General features: G+C 39.6%; 1 protein-coding gene across 2 annotated transcripts; it reads right to left on the reverse strand.

Annotated features, from left to right (window-relative positions):
* Window positions 1-252: 252 nt before the first annotated feature.
* On the reverse strand, window positions 253-9,555 carry LOC119902513 (nucleolar protein 9). Of its 2 annotated transcripts, none has more exons than XM_038718748.1 (12): window positions 9,479-9,555; window positions 8,417-8,706; window positions 6,975-7,211; window positions 6,647-6,847; window positions 6,048-6,155; window positions 4,236-4,377; window positions 3,941-4,133; window positions 3,702-3,842; window positions 3,401-3,520; window positions 2,942-3,154; window positions 626-731; window positions 253-520 (listed from the first exon to the last, which is right to left on the reverse strand). In XM_038718748.1, exons 2-12 carry the CDS (start codon window positions 8,649-8,651, stop codon window positions 366-368), a joined length of 1,851 nt encoding a protein of 616 aa, XP_038574676.1. In that variant the 5' UTR covers window positions 8,652-8,706; window positions 9,479-9,555; the 3' UTR covers window positions 253-365. The 2 variants fall into 2 exon arrangements, with proteins under 2 accessions (XP_038574676.1, XP_038574677.1); XM_038718749.1 differs by lacking the exon at window positions 9,479-9,555 and adding an exon at window positions 9,292-9,306.
* Window positions 9,556-20,410: the final 10,855 nt, after the last annotated feature.

Consider the following 20,410-nt stretch of genomic DNA (forward strand, 5'->3'; position numbering starts at 1 on the left):
CACTAACAAACCAAATAAAAACAAACTTTAAAAAACTGTCAGCTTTTTGTCTTCAGTGTTTCAGTTTCTCTTATGTTCACACATTTCAGCATATTTGAGTTTCTCTCTTCATTTGAAGATATGGACCATTGGGAGAATAAGATTCACAATAAATCTAAACATTACACTAGCACCCCTTAGTGGCCACTATGCTCCATACATCACACACTAAAAATGTGAATAGAACTCCATTGCCATTTCAAAGGATCCGAGTTGATAATAAACACACTAATAAAAGGTTTTATTGTTTTTATCCAATCTCATTTAAAAAAACAAAAAAAAACAAAACAAAAGTGATTATTTAAATATGTTTATCTTTTTTTTTTTTACTCAAGAATGTCACTGAAGAGCTTCCGCTTCTTGGACTCGCCGGTCTGTATTTCCTGCCAGTGGGGTTTTCTGTGAATGAAGTGTGAGAGGGCAAATTTGGCCCACACATGGCGAGCAAACTGATCTGACCTCAGCTGGCTTTCACTCGGCACTGGAAGGGAGGGCGAGATGGGAGGAGGAGGTTGTTAGCGGGAATACGAACTACAGGCAAAGAAAAAAAAAAATATCAGGATTTGTGTTTTTTTTGTCTTATTACCTAGTTCCTGTGCGATGCTTTGCCTCTGACTGACTGAAGCACTGTTCCATACAGCTTCCAGCACCCGACTACCCAACCTGGAGCAGGCCATTTGAACATACTGGCCCTGGGAGGACAAATGGTAAAAATGGAAAAATAGTGATGATCCATGAAAAAATATTATCTATCTATCTATCTATGAGTGGTAATGAAGCAGTGGACAAGACACATGCCTTTGGTGTTAGAGACCCGGGTTCAAACATCCACCAATGTGTCCCTGAGCAAGACACTTAACCCCCTAGTTGCTCCAGAGGCGTGCGACCTCTGTTTATTGATTCATTTCATTTATTCACTAAATGAGGGTAGCTCCACTTTAATCTTGAGAAGCTGCAGCGCTCTAGTCTCTATTCATTCAACTTACACTGTAAATTTCCAGCTAAACTTAGGCTTATTGAAGACCTTTTTTTCTCTCTCTCTCTCGCCTGCCATTCACCGGTCTTGTGCAGAGTTTAGTGTGCATGCTGCCGACAACTGCATGCAGTTGCAGTTCCTCGCAGGCCTATTTCAAGTAGCCGGCTATTTAAAAAGGATCTAATATTCTTTGTGTGGTTTATCAACGGTGATACATTATCCAAAAGTCCCGCGAGGTGCGGACAAGTCGGCATAACACCAGTGAAGCTGGGGCTCAGTCTCTTCAGCAAGTGTTCCTCATCTGACTGCCGCTACATGCACGCTATGCCTACACATGCGCACTGAGAACTCAGGGTTAGGGTTACAATTTTGGATTTATTTACGCACTTTAAAAACCTTTATAGAAAGTTTTATTCTTTTTACATGTTTATTTACAGCATTAAGCGTTGAAAAGTATATTGTAATAGGCTGTAAAATAGCTTATTGGGAGAAAACTGGTAGTTCTATGTAAAATCAGATGTTGAGCACCCCCATATTGCCAAATTGGCATGATCCTTGCTTCGTTGTGAAGCTTCGACTGTGAGATAGACAGTCGTATCAGGCTCCGCCCATCGAAGCATTGAATCTTCGACTATTTGGGGTCAGCCCTACATAGGACAGTTAAAAAGAATCAACTACAGTTTTTAATAATACGTCACTTCTCCACACTAACGCAAACTATCTCACATGGAAGAATTGAGTACAGGGAACACAATTACAATGACATCCAGTAGTCTGATATGTTAATATACTTGAAGTAATTTTGATGTACTTATTGTCTCTCTACTTCCACTTCTTATGAGTTTTTAATGTGTTGAGATGTTTTTCACCCTGGGTGTTCGTTAAGGTCTCTAAAAAAAACAAATGCTGAATAAACGATGCTATTATACAATTAACAATTAACAATTGTATTAGGCTAAAGATATGTCACAATGTACTGTAGAAATGTTGTGTTGTGAGGCTGTATTTTATTTATTAGCTTTGTTACAAATGTTGATATGATTCAATGGGGTTACTCCTGGATCAGAACCCAGAAGTTCTGGTTTCACTTTCACACTGGTTTCACACTGGTCTCTCTTTTAGGGGGAAATTTATTTTACCGTCTCCTCCAGAGAGTAGAGGCTACATAGAGACTGGAAGCATATTTAGAATAATTATAAGAAGCAGCAGCAGCGTTTGAAGAAAGCTCCAGTTTGTCTCTTGGCAGTGGACAGCTGCAGTTTCTGTGAAATTCAATCCCTCAACAAAGAACCAACAGACTAACGCATATTAATGAATACAGCTGATATTGTATTTTTGCGTTATTGTTTCATAAATCCCATTAAAAGAAAGAATGGGTCTGCCTCTCAGTACTTTCTAACTTCCTCAGCCTGTCTGTGGCTCTCAGCCCCAAGATGCATTTGTTTACATGATCACATAAAAAATGTTTCAAATATATACTTTTTTTTTTTTTTTAAAGACAGCTGGTTGCTGTAGTTTTCAGCAAACAGTAACTAGAGAATATACTGAGGACTATTTTTAGCTGCTGATTTGGTGCGCAAATGAGTATTTATGGCAGCAGGAACAGGTGTATGTCAGATCAACTCTTCATAAACTACAGTGCTCATGTTAACACTAATGAAAGAACATGTCGCCCAGTGCACAGAGGAAAAAGATGCATCAGGCTTTTGATGCACAGATGATACTAGGATCAATGCATTGTTGGTTTGGTCATGTGATGGGTTGACAGTAAGGGAAATATAGAATCCCACTACACTTTTTATTAAAGCATGTTGCTATTCCTACTGAATAAAGTTAATAGTCAGTAGTAGTATTTAAAACTGCAATGCAGTAACCACTAACAGCTTCCTATTGAATAATATTCTAATAAGGCCCCTGCACTCGTACCTCCAGTCTCTTGAGGATCTTGCCTCTTCCCTTGTCGCTGGATGTGGTGATGAGGGCCTGGAGGACGTGGCTGCCTGAGGGGTCAGAGGCTAACGTCAGGAGGTCAGCCGGGGTTAGAGTGCGCAGGCTGCTGAGGAGGAGTGAGCGCTCCTTGAACCTGGCCAGTGCCTGGACCAGTCGGGAACCATGGTAACAGATGGAGGACAACGGGACCTAGAGATAATCAATGAGAAGTACTTTATCTATCCCCAAGGGAAATTCTTGAAGAACACCACTACAGAAGGACACCAGAACTGCACCTCAGTGCATCTGCAACGTTTCCCCCCATATCAATATTGTGCATCCAGTTTTCAAAGGGTTTGGGGTTTGTGGTGCAGCTATGCTATAGTAATTGAATTTAAATGTCAACATTACAATTAAGCCACAAATGTTTTGAATTGACTTCTCTCAGTTGTTTACCTCCGTCTGTATGTTGCCCTCTGCTGTGTCAGAGTGGTAATACACCTCATAGGTGAGCAGGGACATGAAGAGAGGGAGGCAGCTGACGTGTCGAGAGCCGGGCTCAGCACAGTGGAACGCCTGGGAGGCAGCACATCAACAGGGTTTCCATTACCCATAAATCAAACACCGAGTACCTTTATTATGTTGTTATGCACTTTTGATTTCAGTCATAAAGAAGGCGAAATAAATAGAACCAAGGGTATTGTTATATTGATTTAAGACCCATGTGGACCTTTACATCTCAATTGGAAACACTTACACGGAGGAGACACTGCATCAATTCTTCCTGTTTCACTTCACTTTCTGCACAGCTTTCTGCCAGTTGGATGATCACACCCATGTGACCGGTGGCCAGGATGGCCTCCACACCTTGAATCAGCTCATCAGACAACCTCAGGAACTACGGAGAGAAAGAGAGAGAGAAAAAAGATACACCCTTGCAATTACAGAATCCTTTTTTAATCCCGCACCATGTGACATGCAGACATCATGACCAACCAGTTTGTATTTGGCTGTGGCTGCAGTTAGCCTCTGTACAGGGAAGTTCGCAATAGGATGGAGGGCCAAGTCAACTAGCTGACCCTTGAGGTGGTTCTTGTAGAGGTCACGGAGAAGGGACTTGTTGGATAACTGTATCATCGTCTCAATGAGGCGACTGGAGGCCTGGTCCTTCAGAAAGACCAGAAGCGGACTGAGAGGAATGCAAAAACAAAACCAGCGGTTACATAACATTTCACAGCATAGCGACTCATTCTTGGACAAAAGGAAAAACAGTACAAGGGTCATCTCTGACCTAACTCCTGGAGCGGCGCTGCGACTTGTCAGGTACTCCATGATGCGTTTAAGGAGCTGTTTGCAGAGTTTGGGCCTTTTTCTGTGACACACAGTTAACATGATCTGGAACACTGCACTGGCAGCCGCATCTGTCACACTTACTGGAAATGGAAGAGACACAACGGGATAGAAGAATACTTCTTAAAACTTTCTGCCAATTTAAAGAGTACCATTTAAAGATATATTTACATTCAGTGTTTCTCACCAGATAGAAATGTCAAACAAGGATCAGAGTCACCGTTACATAGATTGCCTACTAGAGAGCACTGACAAGTAGGTTTTTTATATGAAAAATGTTTTGCTCAGTAGTTATCGTGGTCAGAATTCTTTAAAAAACAAATATCGGCCTGAAAAGTCCACTATAGCTTTTAGCCAGATTGCATTCCTATTAACACATTTGCAAAGTAAATTTTTTGAATATTTAAAATAAATTATTGTTTACATCCACATTTTCTAGCTTGCAGTCTTCTTCTTCGCTGCCTTTGGGGGCACATTGCTATGCTTCTTTGCCCGTCGCTGCCACCGAATATAGATCAGTGCAATAGCGTGAAATCTGAGGCAGGAATGTCAAGTCAAAAGTGTGAACAAATACACAGAGAATATCCTTTCTTGACAGGCAAATCCTTTACAGGCTGATATTTGTTCCCTGATAATTACTAACCAAAAGCAGGAAACGTGTGCCAAAGTTACAGGATAGCACTTGTTTACCTCAATACTCGCATCACAGTGCATTAAGTCTCTCATTTGAACAGAATTTACATCATGATGCTTGTAAAACTTGTATTTAATAGCCCCTGCTGTGACAGCCTCCATCCAAATTGTGGACAAAACAGAGTTTCTTTTGTCCCTGTGCAGGACAGCTCCGTTAATAGCCACTTAGGGTTCTCTGCACACACCCCAAGGCTATTTAATGACTACTTCATTTTGTTTTGATATTAAAACTGCAAGGCTGGATTTATCATATAAATTCTACACACAATCTAGACTGAGTGCTATTCCAAACAGCTGCCCTTGAGCACTTCCCTTTTGACTCTCCTATGAGTTTAGGCATTTAACAGGCTTAAATGTTTTTCTGGTTCCATGAAAAATGTCAGAGCAGCCAGCAGAGTACAAAAAGAGGGAGGCAGCACCGCTGACAGTGTTTGTTAAATTGGGGATATCTGCCAGATTTGAAATCCTCCCTTTTAAGCATTCAAAATGTTTACTGCACACATTCCTCTTTCTGGCTTCCAAACTATAGCTAAAACTAAACAGGAAGATGTTTCTTAAACTACATTAAAATAAATATGGAAAAAAACAGAACTACTAAGGAACTAAGTACATACATGTTTCTTTGAAATAATAAGTCATAAAAAACAAACAAAAAAAACCCAAAAATGTATAATGGCAATAGCAATAACAAAGGAAGTAAATCAATTCAAAAACTGTTGTCTTTGCACTACAGCTGCAACAATTAATCGATTAATTGATTAGTTGTTGTATATTAGTATGTTGACTGACCATTTTCTGACATTTTATAGACTAAACAACTAATCGATCAATCGAGAAAATAACCTACAGAATAATCGACAGTGAAAATAATCATTAGCTGCAGCACTAATTTACACATATTGCACCCAGCCAACCTAAAATAAAAACAGATAACACCCTTTGCCTTGCAATACTAGATTCTTCCTTCTGTGATAAAGTATAATATAGTCTTCTTTGTTCTTGCAAAAACTATGAAGATTAAGACGATGCATATGCTTGGGTTTGATGAAAGATGACTCACGATTAATGTTGTCCATCAATGTCTCTGTAAGGCTTTTCAGCTCGTACCAAAATGACGTGGGAATCTCAAAGTCTGTCAGCTGAGGAGGAATGTTGCGTTCTTTTGCACCTGAAAAAAAAAGAAAAGAAAAGAAGTGGGAGCTGTAGCGGAGTTCATGGAGTATTTGAAAACCCTTAGGGCCAGATTACAGCAATTTGCATCGTAATTCATAGCCCTTCTCAGAGTCATAACTCAGTCAGACATTATACACACATTTTCAGATTCAGTGGGACTTACACAAGGACATCATTATTGTCCGCTTAGATATCAAACAAATACAGATGCTCCCTGTAACTGAGAATCATTATTTTGTTAAGTTTTCTTCAGTCTCAAAGTCATCCACACATTTCTTTTGTTTTATATTTGATTTTATATTCTATTCCTATATATTAAACTTCGGCACAATTTTATGTTGTATGTCTCAGACTTGCTTGATTTTCATATTGTTTGAGCATTGCTGAAGAATTTCATAGCCAACAACTGCCTTCATTTAACTGTTGTACATATGACAATAAAATAACTTGCACTAGAAATATTTTTTAGTTAGTGTGTGTGCGTACCTGGACGAGACTCAGTGCGGGGGGGTCCGAGGCAGCCTGCCAGCACATGTAGCAGTGTGCGGACGACGTGTGAGCCATGAACATGTTTGATGAACTCTGCGCTGTTGTCTCTCACCACCTGACTTAAAGACAACACCTGCGCCTCCAACACTCCACAACTCTCCTCGCCTTCTTCTTCTGTGGTAGCAGACGGCTCCTTCTCTAAAAGTCCATGAATACAAAGGATGGACGGTTAATGCTGGTTTTGTGTGACTTCAGCTGTTTACTACAAAGCAGTTTATACAGTAACGAGCAGTAAACCACTCAGAAATGAAACACGTGATCTCACCTATACACCTGGACATCTGTCTGACTGCGCTCTCCACTACATGGCCGCCGCACCGATCACAGGACACCGTCTTAAACTCTGACCCCAATTCTCCACCCAGTTCAGCCAGGACCTCCCCCACCTGGTCAGGACTGGACAGTGGGAGCAGCCGCTGCAGAGTGATGCTCCCTGTCCGGTCCATCGCCACCAGGGCGGCTTTACCTTTAACTTCTGTGAGAACATTCTCCACAAACATCTCTATAATGGAAACATAAAGAGACAAGACAGAAAAAATTAGAGATGGCGTGACGGCTACTCTGCTTGGTTTACACTGCTGATGATTTGCTCTGTCTCCAGACCTAACTGGTAGGGTAATCATCATATAAGCCAGAGCAGCAGCGGGTCCTTGGGCGAACATCATCTCACATTTTGGCGATGTGGTGCCTGGTTTCCTATTCTTTGTTTTGACAGCAAAACATCCACACAGCACATTTTCACTCATCCACTCCCTACACTACTGACTTTATAGATTCCTCACATCCTCGCTCATTTGCTTAAACTATTTTTCACTTCCATTGACATTGCAAGATAGGTCGGCGTAAGTCTGCGCTCTCCAAGTGCCCTTCTAGTTTTAAATATGAGAATGCATCGCTCTTTAATTATCTCTCCTTTCATCCTTTGCTAAGCGTTACTTGTAAAAAGCAGATTATAAACCTGGTGACGTACAGTATACAATGGCAGAGAAAACAACGTTCTCCAGGAGAAATATACCTGGGACAAATCTGGTGTCTCTACTTAAGTCAATTTTATTTATATAGCACCAATATCACAAATCTGCCTCAGGGGCCTTTACAATCTGTACAGCATACTCTAACCTTAGATTTGGGGGGGGAATGCAAAAACTCCCCTATACAGTAACCAGGTTTCTCGTTTACATGAAATTTAAGAAATGAGCCTACTGGAGAAAGCTGACTGTAGCCTGGTTACTTTCGTGCATGTAAAGGCACGCCCTCCTCTAATGCCAGGAATGGTTACATCCAACTCTGTGCATCAGTGAACATCCAGTTGATGAGTTGTCTCACCAATCTGATCATTAAAAAAAGCTTTAAGATACACTTTAAGCACTTGTCAGTCAAACTGTAAATCCAGATTCATCCTCAGCACTAATCCATACAACATAGTTTACTTCAGTTTACCATTTTATGACTGTTGTATACTGTGTGCTATGTAGCAGAAGGCAGTCACAAACTGCTTTTTATTCACAACCCTGTTATAATATGATGATTAAAAGAAAGCGTTTCATTCAGTTTGACTGTTTTGAAATTTGGCAGCTAAACTATGTGAAAGGCAGATTAATGGGATAATAAGAGAGCAAAATAATAGAGCTGTACTACTGTAATGTGCCTTTCTGCTGCACACAGTCAACTGCTTGCTCAGATCTCTAGAAAAATAATCCTTCTCACCTTTCTCCTCATTATCTTCAAAGCCTTCACTGAGTCTTTCCCCAACTCTGCGGAAATAACCCACACTCAGGGCGTCCAGGCGCGTCTTGCCACCGTCTCCCTGGCCCTTGTCGTCTTCTTCACCTCCCCTCCGCTTCCTGTCTCCACTTTCTCCATCTTCAGCAGGGTGTCTCCTCTTCTTTCCTCCTCCTCTTCCTCCTCTCTGTGGCTTCCCTTCGTCTGCTTTTGCCAACATAACTTGGGTGACATGCAAGTTACAAGTAGAATTTGTTGGTCTTGTTAGGGAGGGTCTAGGGAGCACATGAAGTAATCATTAGGATTTAATGGCCAAGCCCACATTCACCAAACAGCAACAGCATGTATTAACAGTGGTTTACACTGTACTTATTTTATTATTAGATTATTTTATACACAGTGTTCAGTGCATCAATATGCTGAATATTGTTTACCTATAGGCCTACAAATAGTAAATTATTTGAAATTATTCACTGATGCAGATCACTGCTATCCGAAATTCACATAAAAAAGGCTAACTCTTTATTTGACTTCTTTATTTGACTAATTAGAAATAAATTAAATGATACTATTATACTATTTGTGGATAGGCAAGATTACAATTTAGTATTTTGTGTCTTTGTAGCGACTGTTGTGTTTTGGATCTGCCAATACTTCCTAATGGTGTGGTGGAAAGATTTTAGGGGAATATCTGACCTATTTAATTGTTGAATGTATGTCGAGTTTTCCTCTGACTACTGATTCAGATAATGTCAAAAGTCGTATTTTACGTGATCAATGTGGTTGCCGATATGCTGTGACATGTTATACTGACATATTCATAAACACAGGTAGGTCTTAAAGACAAGATAAACACTAACATTGGAATTGAGTCCACGCTAAGTCCCAGCACGAGAAGTGCAACACAAACCAGCTCGATTTTTCTTGAAACAAGTTGTTAACAAATTGTTAAAGAACATATAAAAAACACATTTAGCGTAATCTGAGAAAAATATGAATCAATGCAAACACAGTTTATGGAAGGCAAAAAAATATGGTTTAACTCACGTGTGAGACCGTACAGACTCGAGTCTTTCTTGGACGCGTGGTGATGACGTAATTTGGGCTGCGCCGTCTGACTTCAACTACTACTAACCCTTTTTAACACAGTCTGTGTACTAACCCAAAACACGGGACTTCTTTTGTACAGTCTATGCACGGGACACGGAAAACAAATAGCTGTGATTAATTAAAGAAGAAAATATTTAAAAAAAAAACTTTAATAAATATTACTTAATTAAGATTTTGCCAAGTAATAAAGTGTGCAATAATGATATATTCTTTTGTATATCTTGTGCATGTTTTTGTTTATTTCCCTTTTAAAATATTATTTATTTATTAATGTATGCAGTTTTTTAAATCTGCATTGTATTTTATCCACATATATTTATTTCCACGTGTATTTATTTATTTTCATGTAGGCTATCTCATCCTTTATGATAAGGGAAGCTGTCACACACCTATGTCATAGGTTCAACCCTGTGGTTTAACCATGCAATCTGTGGGTTTAACACTTCCTAGTTGGACTGCTAATGCCAACATGTCTGGGCCATGCTGCCAAGAAATGTGAGAAGAAATAAATATGGAAATAACCAAATGTAAACAAAAACATAAATGGAAATTAATAATGTATGGGAACCAATACATACATAAATGTGGAATTTAAAACAAATGAAATTTGAACATCTATTCTTTGTTGGCATAATTCAAATGTATTTATCAAATTTGGGCTCCCATAAGTTTGCCCCCATTCCTCAGAAAGATACTATCTTAACAATACCTAAATATGTAATTATGCCCTTCAAGAATAAAAAAGTAAGCTACATGTGTGATATTGTATCAGTTGCTACCAAACTCAGTGTGACCAGAAGAACGTTTATACTACTTCTACTGCAAAGTTATCTGAAAAACTAGACTTGTGGTGGTTTTTAAATGCTGCTATTGGTACTGACATCTGTAATCCTGGACCTGGTTTTACTTAATATCGGATCAAAACCAAATTTTGAATTACCACATGTCAACACCAGAGGGCAGCATGGTTACTTCCTGGTAGAAGGATTCTACTTTTTTTAATTTGTAGGCCAACTTGAGGGTCACCCGAACCTGTTTTGCCGAATGTGTAAATGAACAATTATACAATTATGTAAGTACCAGAGAGGCATTAAGGAAAAAAAAGTTATAAGTTATATAAGTTATAGAATGGGCGTTTCTGTTGGTACCCTTGCTGTATGTTTCATTTCATGGTTAATAGATACATTCCAACAAGTACAAGAAGAGTTTGGCCCAAACCAGTCAGTGCTCTTTTATTCTGATCTTTCATATGAAATAGTTACATGCCTCTCCTCCCTCTTTTTGTCTTTAGTTGAGTGCAACATTGTTGTTTATTTTCCTGTACTTTCACAGAATTGATGTATTGCCACTCGTGTTTTCACAACCTGATGCATTCATTGTTGAGGTCAGAGGCACATACTTAACTTTAAAAACAGCCTATTGACACCACCAAACCAAAGCATCTTTTGGAAAAATTATTAACTAAAATCTGTCTACTCCGTTGCTTATGTATTGTTATCTATATTATTGTTGTTTATTTATTAAAACTTACTTAAATCAGGTCAGGAAGGCATACGACTCAAAATCTTAAATTTAAGACTTTGGACCTATGACCTGCTTTTGACTTGTGTAAGAATGCCACTACCGTTCCCTCTGTGACAAAAATGACAGTATGATGAAGTGCCATGCCCCAGCGTATAGGTTTGGGCATGTAGTTTATTGAATCAGGCGTGAGTGAGGCAAGTTGAGATGTTGTCATTTCTGACTACAATGGAAACACAAGACATGTAAAACTTTCCATAGTTAAGAAAGTAAGTACATTACATTTATCTAACGCTTTTATCCAAAGCGACTTACAATTGCTATACATGTCAGAGGTCGCACGCTTCTGGAACAACTAGGGTTTAAGTATCTTGCTCAGGGACACAATGGTAGATGGATCACAGTACGGGATTGAACCCGGGTCTCTCACACCAAAGGCAGGCAGCTTATCCATTGCACCATCACCACCCTAGTAAGTAAACTTTATTTATATAGCACCCTTCACAGACCAGAGGGGTCACAAAGTGCTTCATAGTAAAAAATAGGATAAAATAAACAAATAACAACAACACTTAAAACACAAAACTATATAGCTAGTTAAAAGCTTGTCTAAAAAGATGTGTCTTAAGGTGTTTTCTAAAAGTTTCCACAGAAAGGTACAGTGAGGAAAATAAGTATTTGAACACCCTGCTATTTTGCAAGTTCTCCCACTTAGAAATCATGGAGGGGTCTGAAATTGTCATCGTAGGTGCATGTCCACTGTGAGAGACATAATCTAAAACAAAAAATCCAGAAATCACAATGTATGATTTTTTAACTATTTATTTGTATGATACAGCTGCAAATAAGTATTTGAACACCTGTCTATCAGCTAGAATTCTGACTCTCAAAGACCTGTTAGTCTGCCTTCAAAATGTCCACCTCCACTCCATTTATTATCCTACATTAGATGCACCTGTTTGAGGTCTTTAGCTGCATAAAGACACCTGTCCACCCCATACAATAAGTAAGAATCCAACTACTAACATGGCCAAGACCAAAGAGCTGTCCAAAGACACTAGAGACAAAATTGTACACCTCCACAAGGCTGGAAAGGGCTACGGGGAAATTGCCAAGCAGCTTGGTGAAAAAAGGTCCACTGTTAGAAAATGGAAGAAGCTAAACATGACTGTCAATATCCCTCGGACTGGGGCTCCATGCAAGATCTCACCTCGTGGGGTCTCAATGATCCTAAGAAAGGTGAGAAATCAGCCCAGAACTACACGGGAGGAGCTGGTCAATGACCTGAAAAGAGCTGGGACCACCGTTTCCAAGGTTACTGTTGGTAATACACTAAGACGTCATGGTTTGAAATCACGCATGGCACGGAAGGTTCCCCTGCTTAAACCAGCACATGTCAAGGCCCATCTTCAGTTTGCCAATGACCATTTGGATGATCCAGAGGAGTCATGGGAGAAAGTCATGTGGTCAGATGAGACCAAAATAGAACTTTTTGGTCATAATTCCACTAACCGTGTTTGGAGGAAGAAGAATGATGAGTACCATCCCAAGAACACCATCCCTACTGTGAAGCATGGGGGTGGTAGCATCATGCTTTGGGGGTGTTTTTCTGCACATGGGACAGGAAGACTGCACTGTATTAAGGAGAGGATGACCGGGGCCATGTATTGCGAGATTTTGGGGAACAACCTCCTTCCCTCAGTTAGAGCATTGAAGATGGGTCGAGGCCGGGTCTTCCAACATGACAATGACCCGAAGCACACAGCCAGGATAACCAAGGAGTGGCTCTGTAAGAAGCATATCAAGGTTCTGGCGTGGCCTAGCCAGTCTCCAGACCTAAACCCAATAGAGAATCTTTGGAGGGAGCTCAAACTCAGTGTTTCTCAGCGACAGCCCAGAAACCTGACTGATCTAGAGAAGATCTGTGTGGAGGAGTGGGCCAAAATCCCTCCTGCAGTGTGTGCAAACCTGGTGAAAAACTACAGGAAATGTTTGACCAAACAAATCTACTGTACCAAATATTAACATTGATTTTCTCAGGTGTTCAAATACTTATTTGCAGCTGTATCATACAAATAAATAGTTAAAAAATCATACATTATGATTTCTGGATTTTTTTTTTTTAGGTTATGTCTCTCACAGTGGACATGCACCTATGATAACAATTTCAGACCCCTCCATGATTTCTAAGTGGGAGAACTTGCAAAATAGCAGGGTGTTCAAATACTTATTTTCCTCACTGTATATAGCCATGCTTCTATAACTTCAGTCCACATTGGGAGGCCGGCTTGTCACATCGCTGCCTCATGCATCCCTAAAATCCCTGTATTGACTTCGCATAGGCCTGTTAAATGAGACAGACACATTCGTTTCAGCAATAGTAATAACTTAATTAGGATACAAGCTTTATCCTCGCCTCAGGTCGTTACGTCTGCTTTACCACAGTATAGATCACTAGAGTTGGCTCTTCTTAATGTTAGATCCCTCTCAAACAAAACTTTCATTTTAAATGATTTTATCTCTTCTGCTGACTTAGACTTTATGTTTCTGACTGAATCTTGGCTACGTCCTGGTGATCACAGTCAGCTTATTGAATTATGCCCCCCGGATTATGACTATTTTAGCCGCCCCAGGGAGAGTGGCCGTGGGGGTGGCATTGTGGCTGTTTTTAGAAAGCACTTTAAATGCACTCAAACTCTGTGTAACGATTAATCTTCTTTTGAAGTGCTCTTATTCAAACTTGGTGGCCCCCCACCAGTCCTAATTGCTGTCATCTACCGCCCCCCCCCAATCCAGCTGGTCCTTCATGCTGGAATTCCCTGAATTTTTATCTGATCTTGTTTTATATGAGGACAGAATCCTTATTTGTGGAGATTTTAATTTTCACGTTGATGAGTCTCTGAATCTCGGATGAATCTCCCTGCTCTTGATTTTTTAAGTATCATTCATTCTTTTAATTTTACTCAACATGTGTCGGGCAAAACTCATCACTATGGCCACACTTTAGACTTGGTCCTTAGCTTGGGTGTGAAGATATCCGCTGTAGAAATTAAGCACATCTTTATATCTGATCATCAGGTCATTCATTTCCACTGTGAACTACAGGCTGCTAGTGTTGTCCAGTCTTTATCAAAACAAACCCGCAGTTTAAATGAGCAGAGCACCTCTCAATTTGGTGCCCTCTTCAGTTCATTTAGCAATGTGCTCCCTGATATCTCCTCCACTAATGATATTGTCAGCTATTTTAATTCCCTCTGTTCCTTAACCCTTGATCTCATAGCCCCTCTGAAAACAAACAACACTTAAAATCTGCAAAGCAAAATGCAGATATCAGAAGCTGCAAATGGGAATGCAGAAAAACAGAACACAGATGGAAAAAATCAGGTCTCCAGGTCCATTTCACGGCCATGAAAGAGTTTCTATCTTCATACAATAGGTTTTCTTTTTAAGGCTCTCGATCTGTTGGTGAACCCTGCCTCTCCCTGTGCCTCTGCTGATTGTGATGCTGATTGTGAGATATTTTTAACACACTTTGTCAGCAAGGTGGAATTATTAAGAGCCAGTATTAGCCCAAACCCTGCCTTTTTAGATGTTGTGCACCCTACCCAGGATCCTTGGAATTCCTTTTCTTCTATTACCATGGCAGAACTTATGGAAATTATGTTGAAGATGAAGCCTTCCTCTAGCTCTCTTGATCTGATTCCTGCAAAGTTTTTAATAGAAGTTTTGGATTATATTAGCCCACACCTGCTTTTAATTTTTAACAGCTCATTATCTACTGGCTGTGTCCCGGTCTACTTCAAGACGGCATGTGTACAACCTGTCTTAAAGAAACCTAGCCTTGACCCCAACATCCTTGATAACTACCGCCCAATCTCTAAACTGCCTTTTCTTTCAAAAACCCTTGAAAAGATAGTTTCTAAGCAGCTCCTTGCTGTAATGGAAAATAACTGTATCTTTGAAAAGTTCCAGTCTGGCTTCTGTAAACATCACAGTACTGAGACAGCACTCTTAAAAGTTACTAATGACCTCCTAATGAACGCTGATGCAGGCAAATGTTCAATACTGGTTCTGCTGGATTTAAGTGCGGCCTTTGACACCATTGATCATGGCATCCTGTTAAACAGACTGAGGCGCTGGGTGGGGGTATTTGGTACTGCTCTGAACTGGTTTGCCTCATACTTATCCAATAGGAAGTTTTTTGTCTTTTTGTCTCTATAAATAATTTTAAATCTTCTTTCTCTACCACCAACTATGGTGTGCCTCAGGGGTCAATCCTTGGACCTATTTTTTTTTCTATATATATATGCTCCCTCTGGGTGATATCATAGGCAGGTATGGTATCTCCTTCCATTGTTATGCAGATGATACACAGTTATACCTACCTGTACAGCCCACCGACCTTAGTATGCTGAGTTCATTACAGGACTGCCTTACCGACATAAAACATTGGATGTCGAATAATTTCCTACAACTTAACTCCAATAAAACAGAAATCCTGGTTATAGGTCCCCAACATCTCTGCAATCAAATTCTGCTCTCTTCTGGCTACCTGCTACAACACGTGAAGCCTGTTGCAAGAAATCTTGGCGTGCTATTCGATAATAAGTTATGCTTTGAGCATCATGTTTCTAAACTGGTCCACTCCAGCTTTTACCACCTTAGAAATATCGCAAAAATAAGGCCTATTTTAAATGTTACAGATGCAGAAACTGTTGATTGTTGAAACGCATTGATTATTGCAACCGCCTCTTCACTTGCCTTAATCAGAAAACCCTAAATAGATCACAGACCGTACAGAACTCAACTGCTCGGCTCCTAACTAGGATAAGAAAATATGATCATATCACCCCTGTTTTAGCATCATTGCAATGGTTCCCTGTTTGTTTTAGGATTGATTTTAAGATTTTACTCATTACTTTTAAGGCTATTCATGGCTTGGCTCCTGATTATATTTTAGATATTTTAACTCCGTATGAGCCCTCCCGCGGCCTAAGATCTTCTGGCAAGGGCCTCCTGTCTGTTCCTGGAGCCAGACTAAGAACAAAAGGTGACCGAGCATATGCTGTCAGGGCCCCCAGGCTCTGGAACAACTTGCCTGAGGAAATTAGGCTGGCAGGGTCGGCTTCTTCTTTCAAATCTCAAAGCACGATCACCTCTTGTTTTATAACGTGTTCTGGGAACAGTTAGAAGGTCTTGGGCAGAAGACCTCAGAGAGCGACCAGAAATGTGTGCATGCAACAGATCCTGGATGTAAGAGGGAGCTTGACCATGCAAGGCTCTGTAAGTAATGGTTAAAATTTTAAAATATACTCTAAAACCAATCAGAAGCCAATGAAGAGCCTTAAGCACAGGAGTAATGTGCGATCTCCTGTTGGTTTTAGAAAAACCTTGCAGCTGCATTCTGCACAACTTGCAGTCGGTCTATGGAGGATTTGTTTAGACCAGTGTACAGTACATTGCAATAATCCAGACGAGAAGAAATAAAAGCATGAACAAGCATCTCCATCTCTTCTTTAGAAACCATAAATCTAATCTTAGCAATGTTCCTGAGATGGAAAAAACAGGAACGAACCACAGATTTAACATGACTGTTAAAACACATAGATTTATCAAAAATGACACCCAAATTTCGCATTACAAACATTACCGTCAGAGGATGATAGAGCCCCAATGGCCTGCCTGATCTTAGGGGTAATGTTGTCTGGGGCAAAAATCACCACCTCAGTTTTGTCTGTATTTAGTTGCAAAAAGTTGTCTGCCATCCATTTGTTAATGGAGGCTAAGCAATTGTGCAACACGGACAGTTTGTCTAGCCTATGAAGACTAAAAGATAAATATAATTGGATGTCATCAGCATAACAATGATAAGATATGTCTTCAAAGCTACCAATAATCTTTCCAAGAGGAAGCATATACAGACTGAACAGCAGGGGGCCGAGCACAGAACCTTGGGGCACACCACAGGACAAAGGAGCAGAGTCTGACATATATGTTCCTATGGACACAGAGAAACTCCTGTCAGAGAGATAGGAGGAAAACCAGTTCAGAGCTGATCCAGTAATGCCCACAGTTGTTTTCAGTCTATCAATCAGAGTGCAGTGATCACCAGTATCACTGAGATCTAATAGGACCAGCACAGAACGTTTACCCCCATCAGCAGCCATCAAAATATCATTTGAGACCCTAAGGAGGGCAGTCCTAGTTGAATGGTTTTTATGAAAACCAGACTGAAATTTCATTATAATATCAAAGATATTATGGGAATCCAAAACATTATTTTAGCCGGTTCACAACAACCTTTTCTAGAATTTTCGAAAGAAAAGGCAACTTAGAAATAGGCCCATAGTTTCTAAATGAAGCTGCATCAAGATTGTTCTTTTTCAAGATAGGCTGAACAACAGAATGCTTAAAACAGCTGGGGACCTGGCCCAGCTGAAGAGATGTTTAAAATTGAAACCAAACATGGGCCAAGTAGATGTATGGATTTTAAAAGCAAAGACGTGGGTAAAATATCAACTGGGCTTTGTGAAGGTTTCATCATGCCCACTAACTTTCTGTCATTCAGGGTGATGGGGCAGAAGGAGTCTCATGGCTCATGGCTAAGAATGTCAATCTATTGGTCCATTGGTTCTGACTGAAATATTTCAAAAGCACTGAGGTGGACTGCCACTGAATGTCCCCCTTAAGATGAATTTTAATAATTGATTCCTTTAACTTATCATCTAGTGCCATCATCAGATCATAATTTCTGTCCAGAATTTGTTTTATGAGTAAATGCTTAGGCATCAGCTGTACATTGTGTTCAGTGCTAATTAACAAATTTTAGCATGCTTAACATAGTAAACATTATACCTGCTTAATATCAGCATATTAGCATTGTCACTGTATGCATGGTAGCATTTAGCTCAAAGCAATGCTGTGCCTAAATACAGTCTGACAGAGCTGCTGGCACTGCTGTATACTCTTAACAAAATATGGATCACTCAAATGGACAAAATAAGTATAAAACTGGCTGTTTAGTGGGATATGTATGTAAAGTATGTAAAGAATAGTAAATGAATCAGTTCGGCAGAGCTCCTGGTTTGGCTTTGTCTATTTGTGTTCATCTCCAGAGCAACAGTAGCACATGACTCAGCCCCCGCACAGCAAACTGTGAATGAACACTGCTGATTAAGACTTGTCACACAGGTGTATGTAGACACATTTCATCACACCATTGTAAAACACACACAGCTCTTGATGTCACAGGCTGAATCTTGTTATGAGTCATACAAATGAGAGCAGCAGCAGTAATAAAATAATTAAGTGGACAATTCTTTAGAAGGAATGAAGTTGTTATAAATTCTTCACACTCATGAAAGTCGTCTGTAACTTCTCTCTTTATCAGTCTCTGGTTTGGCTGCCTGTCGATCTTTTCTTTTGTGAAATAGGGTCAGAGGTTACATTAGTCATGATGTTTCAGTCGCTGACCGTCAACAAACTTTCAAATATAGACCACAAATCTGGTGTTAAAGGAGTAGAGATGTTGGGAACTACCCTTATTTCCAAGAGTGAGATGAGAAGACTGGAACCACTCTTTTGTTTGTCCATTGAATAAGAAGCCACAGCCAGAATTGGAGTTTCAAAATTGGAGTTTCAAAGACTTTGTTTCCTGCATTCTGGTGTCTTAAAATAAGTAGGTAGAAGTATAATAAGTACACAACAACATCATTTTTATGTTAAATACTCAAATTTGTACATTTAATTCTTATTAAGAATTAGGAAATAATTCTAATTAAAAGAACCAGAATAATTTGCCCATCTGGCATGAACCTCATCTAATTATCTGACTCTAACTAATATTAAGCAGTTTTCATTCATTATTTTTTTGCCCCTGCCCCATGGTTTGGGTTAAGATAAGTAGTCACATATGAAACATACAGATCTTCTAAATCTAACCCTAACCATAACCCTAACTCAAGTAGAGTAGTGTGTTGCCTAACCAGTACCAGTACACCTGTTGCTGGTACTTTCTAACAGTCATATATATTGTTTTGAGACTCACTGGCAATCAACCTTTTCTGTCGTTTAGGTATAAGGATGTGTTGTAGTGTGCATTAGAAGTGCTGATGCAGATGTGTTTATCTTCAGACAGAGCCAGGCTACCTATGGTAAACTAAGCTAATCGGCCACTGACTTAAGATTAAGCATGCAAACATGAAAGATCTTACTATTGTGAAAAAAGCAAATACACCTATTTGGCAAATAAAACCCAGGTCATTTAGTTGAGTGTGCTGACTTGTGTGTGCCAATTTGATCCCCATAAGTAACAAAAAAGGTCAGAGGAACTTGGTTATTATTTAACAGAGATGTGTCAGAGATGTACAGCACATACCAAGCATATTCTCACTGACACTCCTTGACACAGGGGCAATCCTTCTGTACTGTATGCCTGCAGGAAGATTGGTGCTCATATTTTGTCCATATACAGTGAATAACAGCAATTGATTCCATTATTGTATTTTTCACTTGTTGTTCTCAGTGAAAACTTATATAACACAAAGGGCACATTTCTTCCCAATCCTAAAATGTCTCCCACAGTCAGGAAGTTTCTTTTGGCCTGCTGCTGGCTGTTTGGTTTCCCACGTACAGTATGAGAGCAAGGACCCAGTCCCATCTGTTATGCTCAGAAACTCGGCGAAACCAAGTCACCTTTATGTTTCCTCTCACGCCCACTGATCTGCAGAAGCTGCAAACGTTGCTGCGTCATTTATCATATCGGTGTCAAGCTGGCAAGATGAACAATAAGACCTGTACATGGTCTGCATTTTTCAAAATACAAATAGTTGTGACAAAAAGTTAATATATGGCTCTGAGCTACAATTCTTACAGAAAAATCATAAATAATATGGTAGCAAATTTATCAATAAATTCCATAGGGTTACCTTATGACTGTTTTTTTATCAAGGGGTTTGTTTAAAAGGAAGCCCTTTTTATAGCAGATATTTTGACTTGTTTTAGAAGAGAGAGCACAGGTGTGTCCCATTTAAATGCCACAGTACACGTAAGCCATTCTAGTGAGCCACCATTAACAATTCACACACCCTGAAACTGGCACACCTGAAAGGAATTAAGACATCATTAATGTAATTCTATCTATCTATCTATCTATCTACACACAAATATCAGGAAAATGTATTTAAAGTATTAAAAGTACAATTACTGCAGAAGAATGTCCCCTGTGACATACTTTTATATTATATCAATATTATCACTCATGCATTCATGTAAAAGCAGGAATTTTACTGTTGTAGTTGGTTTGAGGTGTTTTTTTACAACCAGCATTATTAAAACTGAATTACAATT

Source organism: Micropterus salmoides, unplaced genomic scaffold (genome assembly GCF_014851395.1).
Source record: "Micropterus salmoides isolate LMB-PRFRI ecotype aquatic unplaced genomic scaffold, ASM1485139v1 Ms_hic_scaffold_14, whole genome shotgun sequence".
Classification (NCBI taxonomy): Eukaryota; Metazoa; Chordata; class Actinopteri; order Centrarchiformes; family Centrarchidae; genus Micropterus; species Micropterus salmoides.

Coding starts and splice junctions, on each gene's coding strand:
- LOC119902513 (XM_038718748.1), bottom strand. CDS start 8,651: ATGTTGGCAAAAGCAGACGAAGGGAAGCCACAGAGAGGAGGAAGAGGA. Junction 6,848..6,974: donor ACAGATGTCCAGGTGTATAG/GTGAGATCACGT, acceptor ATGGACTTTTAG/AGAAGGAGCCGTCTGCTACC. Junction 4,378..6,047: donor ATTGATGGACAACATTAATC/GTGAGTCATCTT, acceptor TTCCATTTCCAG/TAAGTGTGACAGATGCGGCT.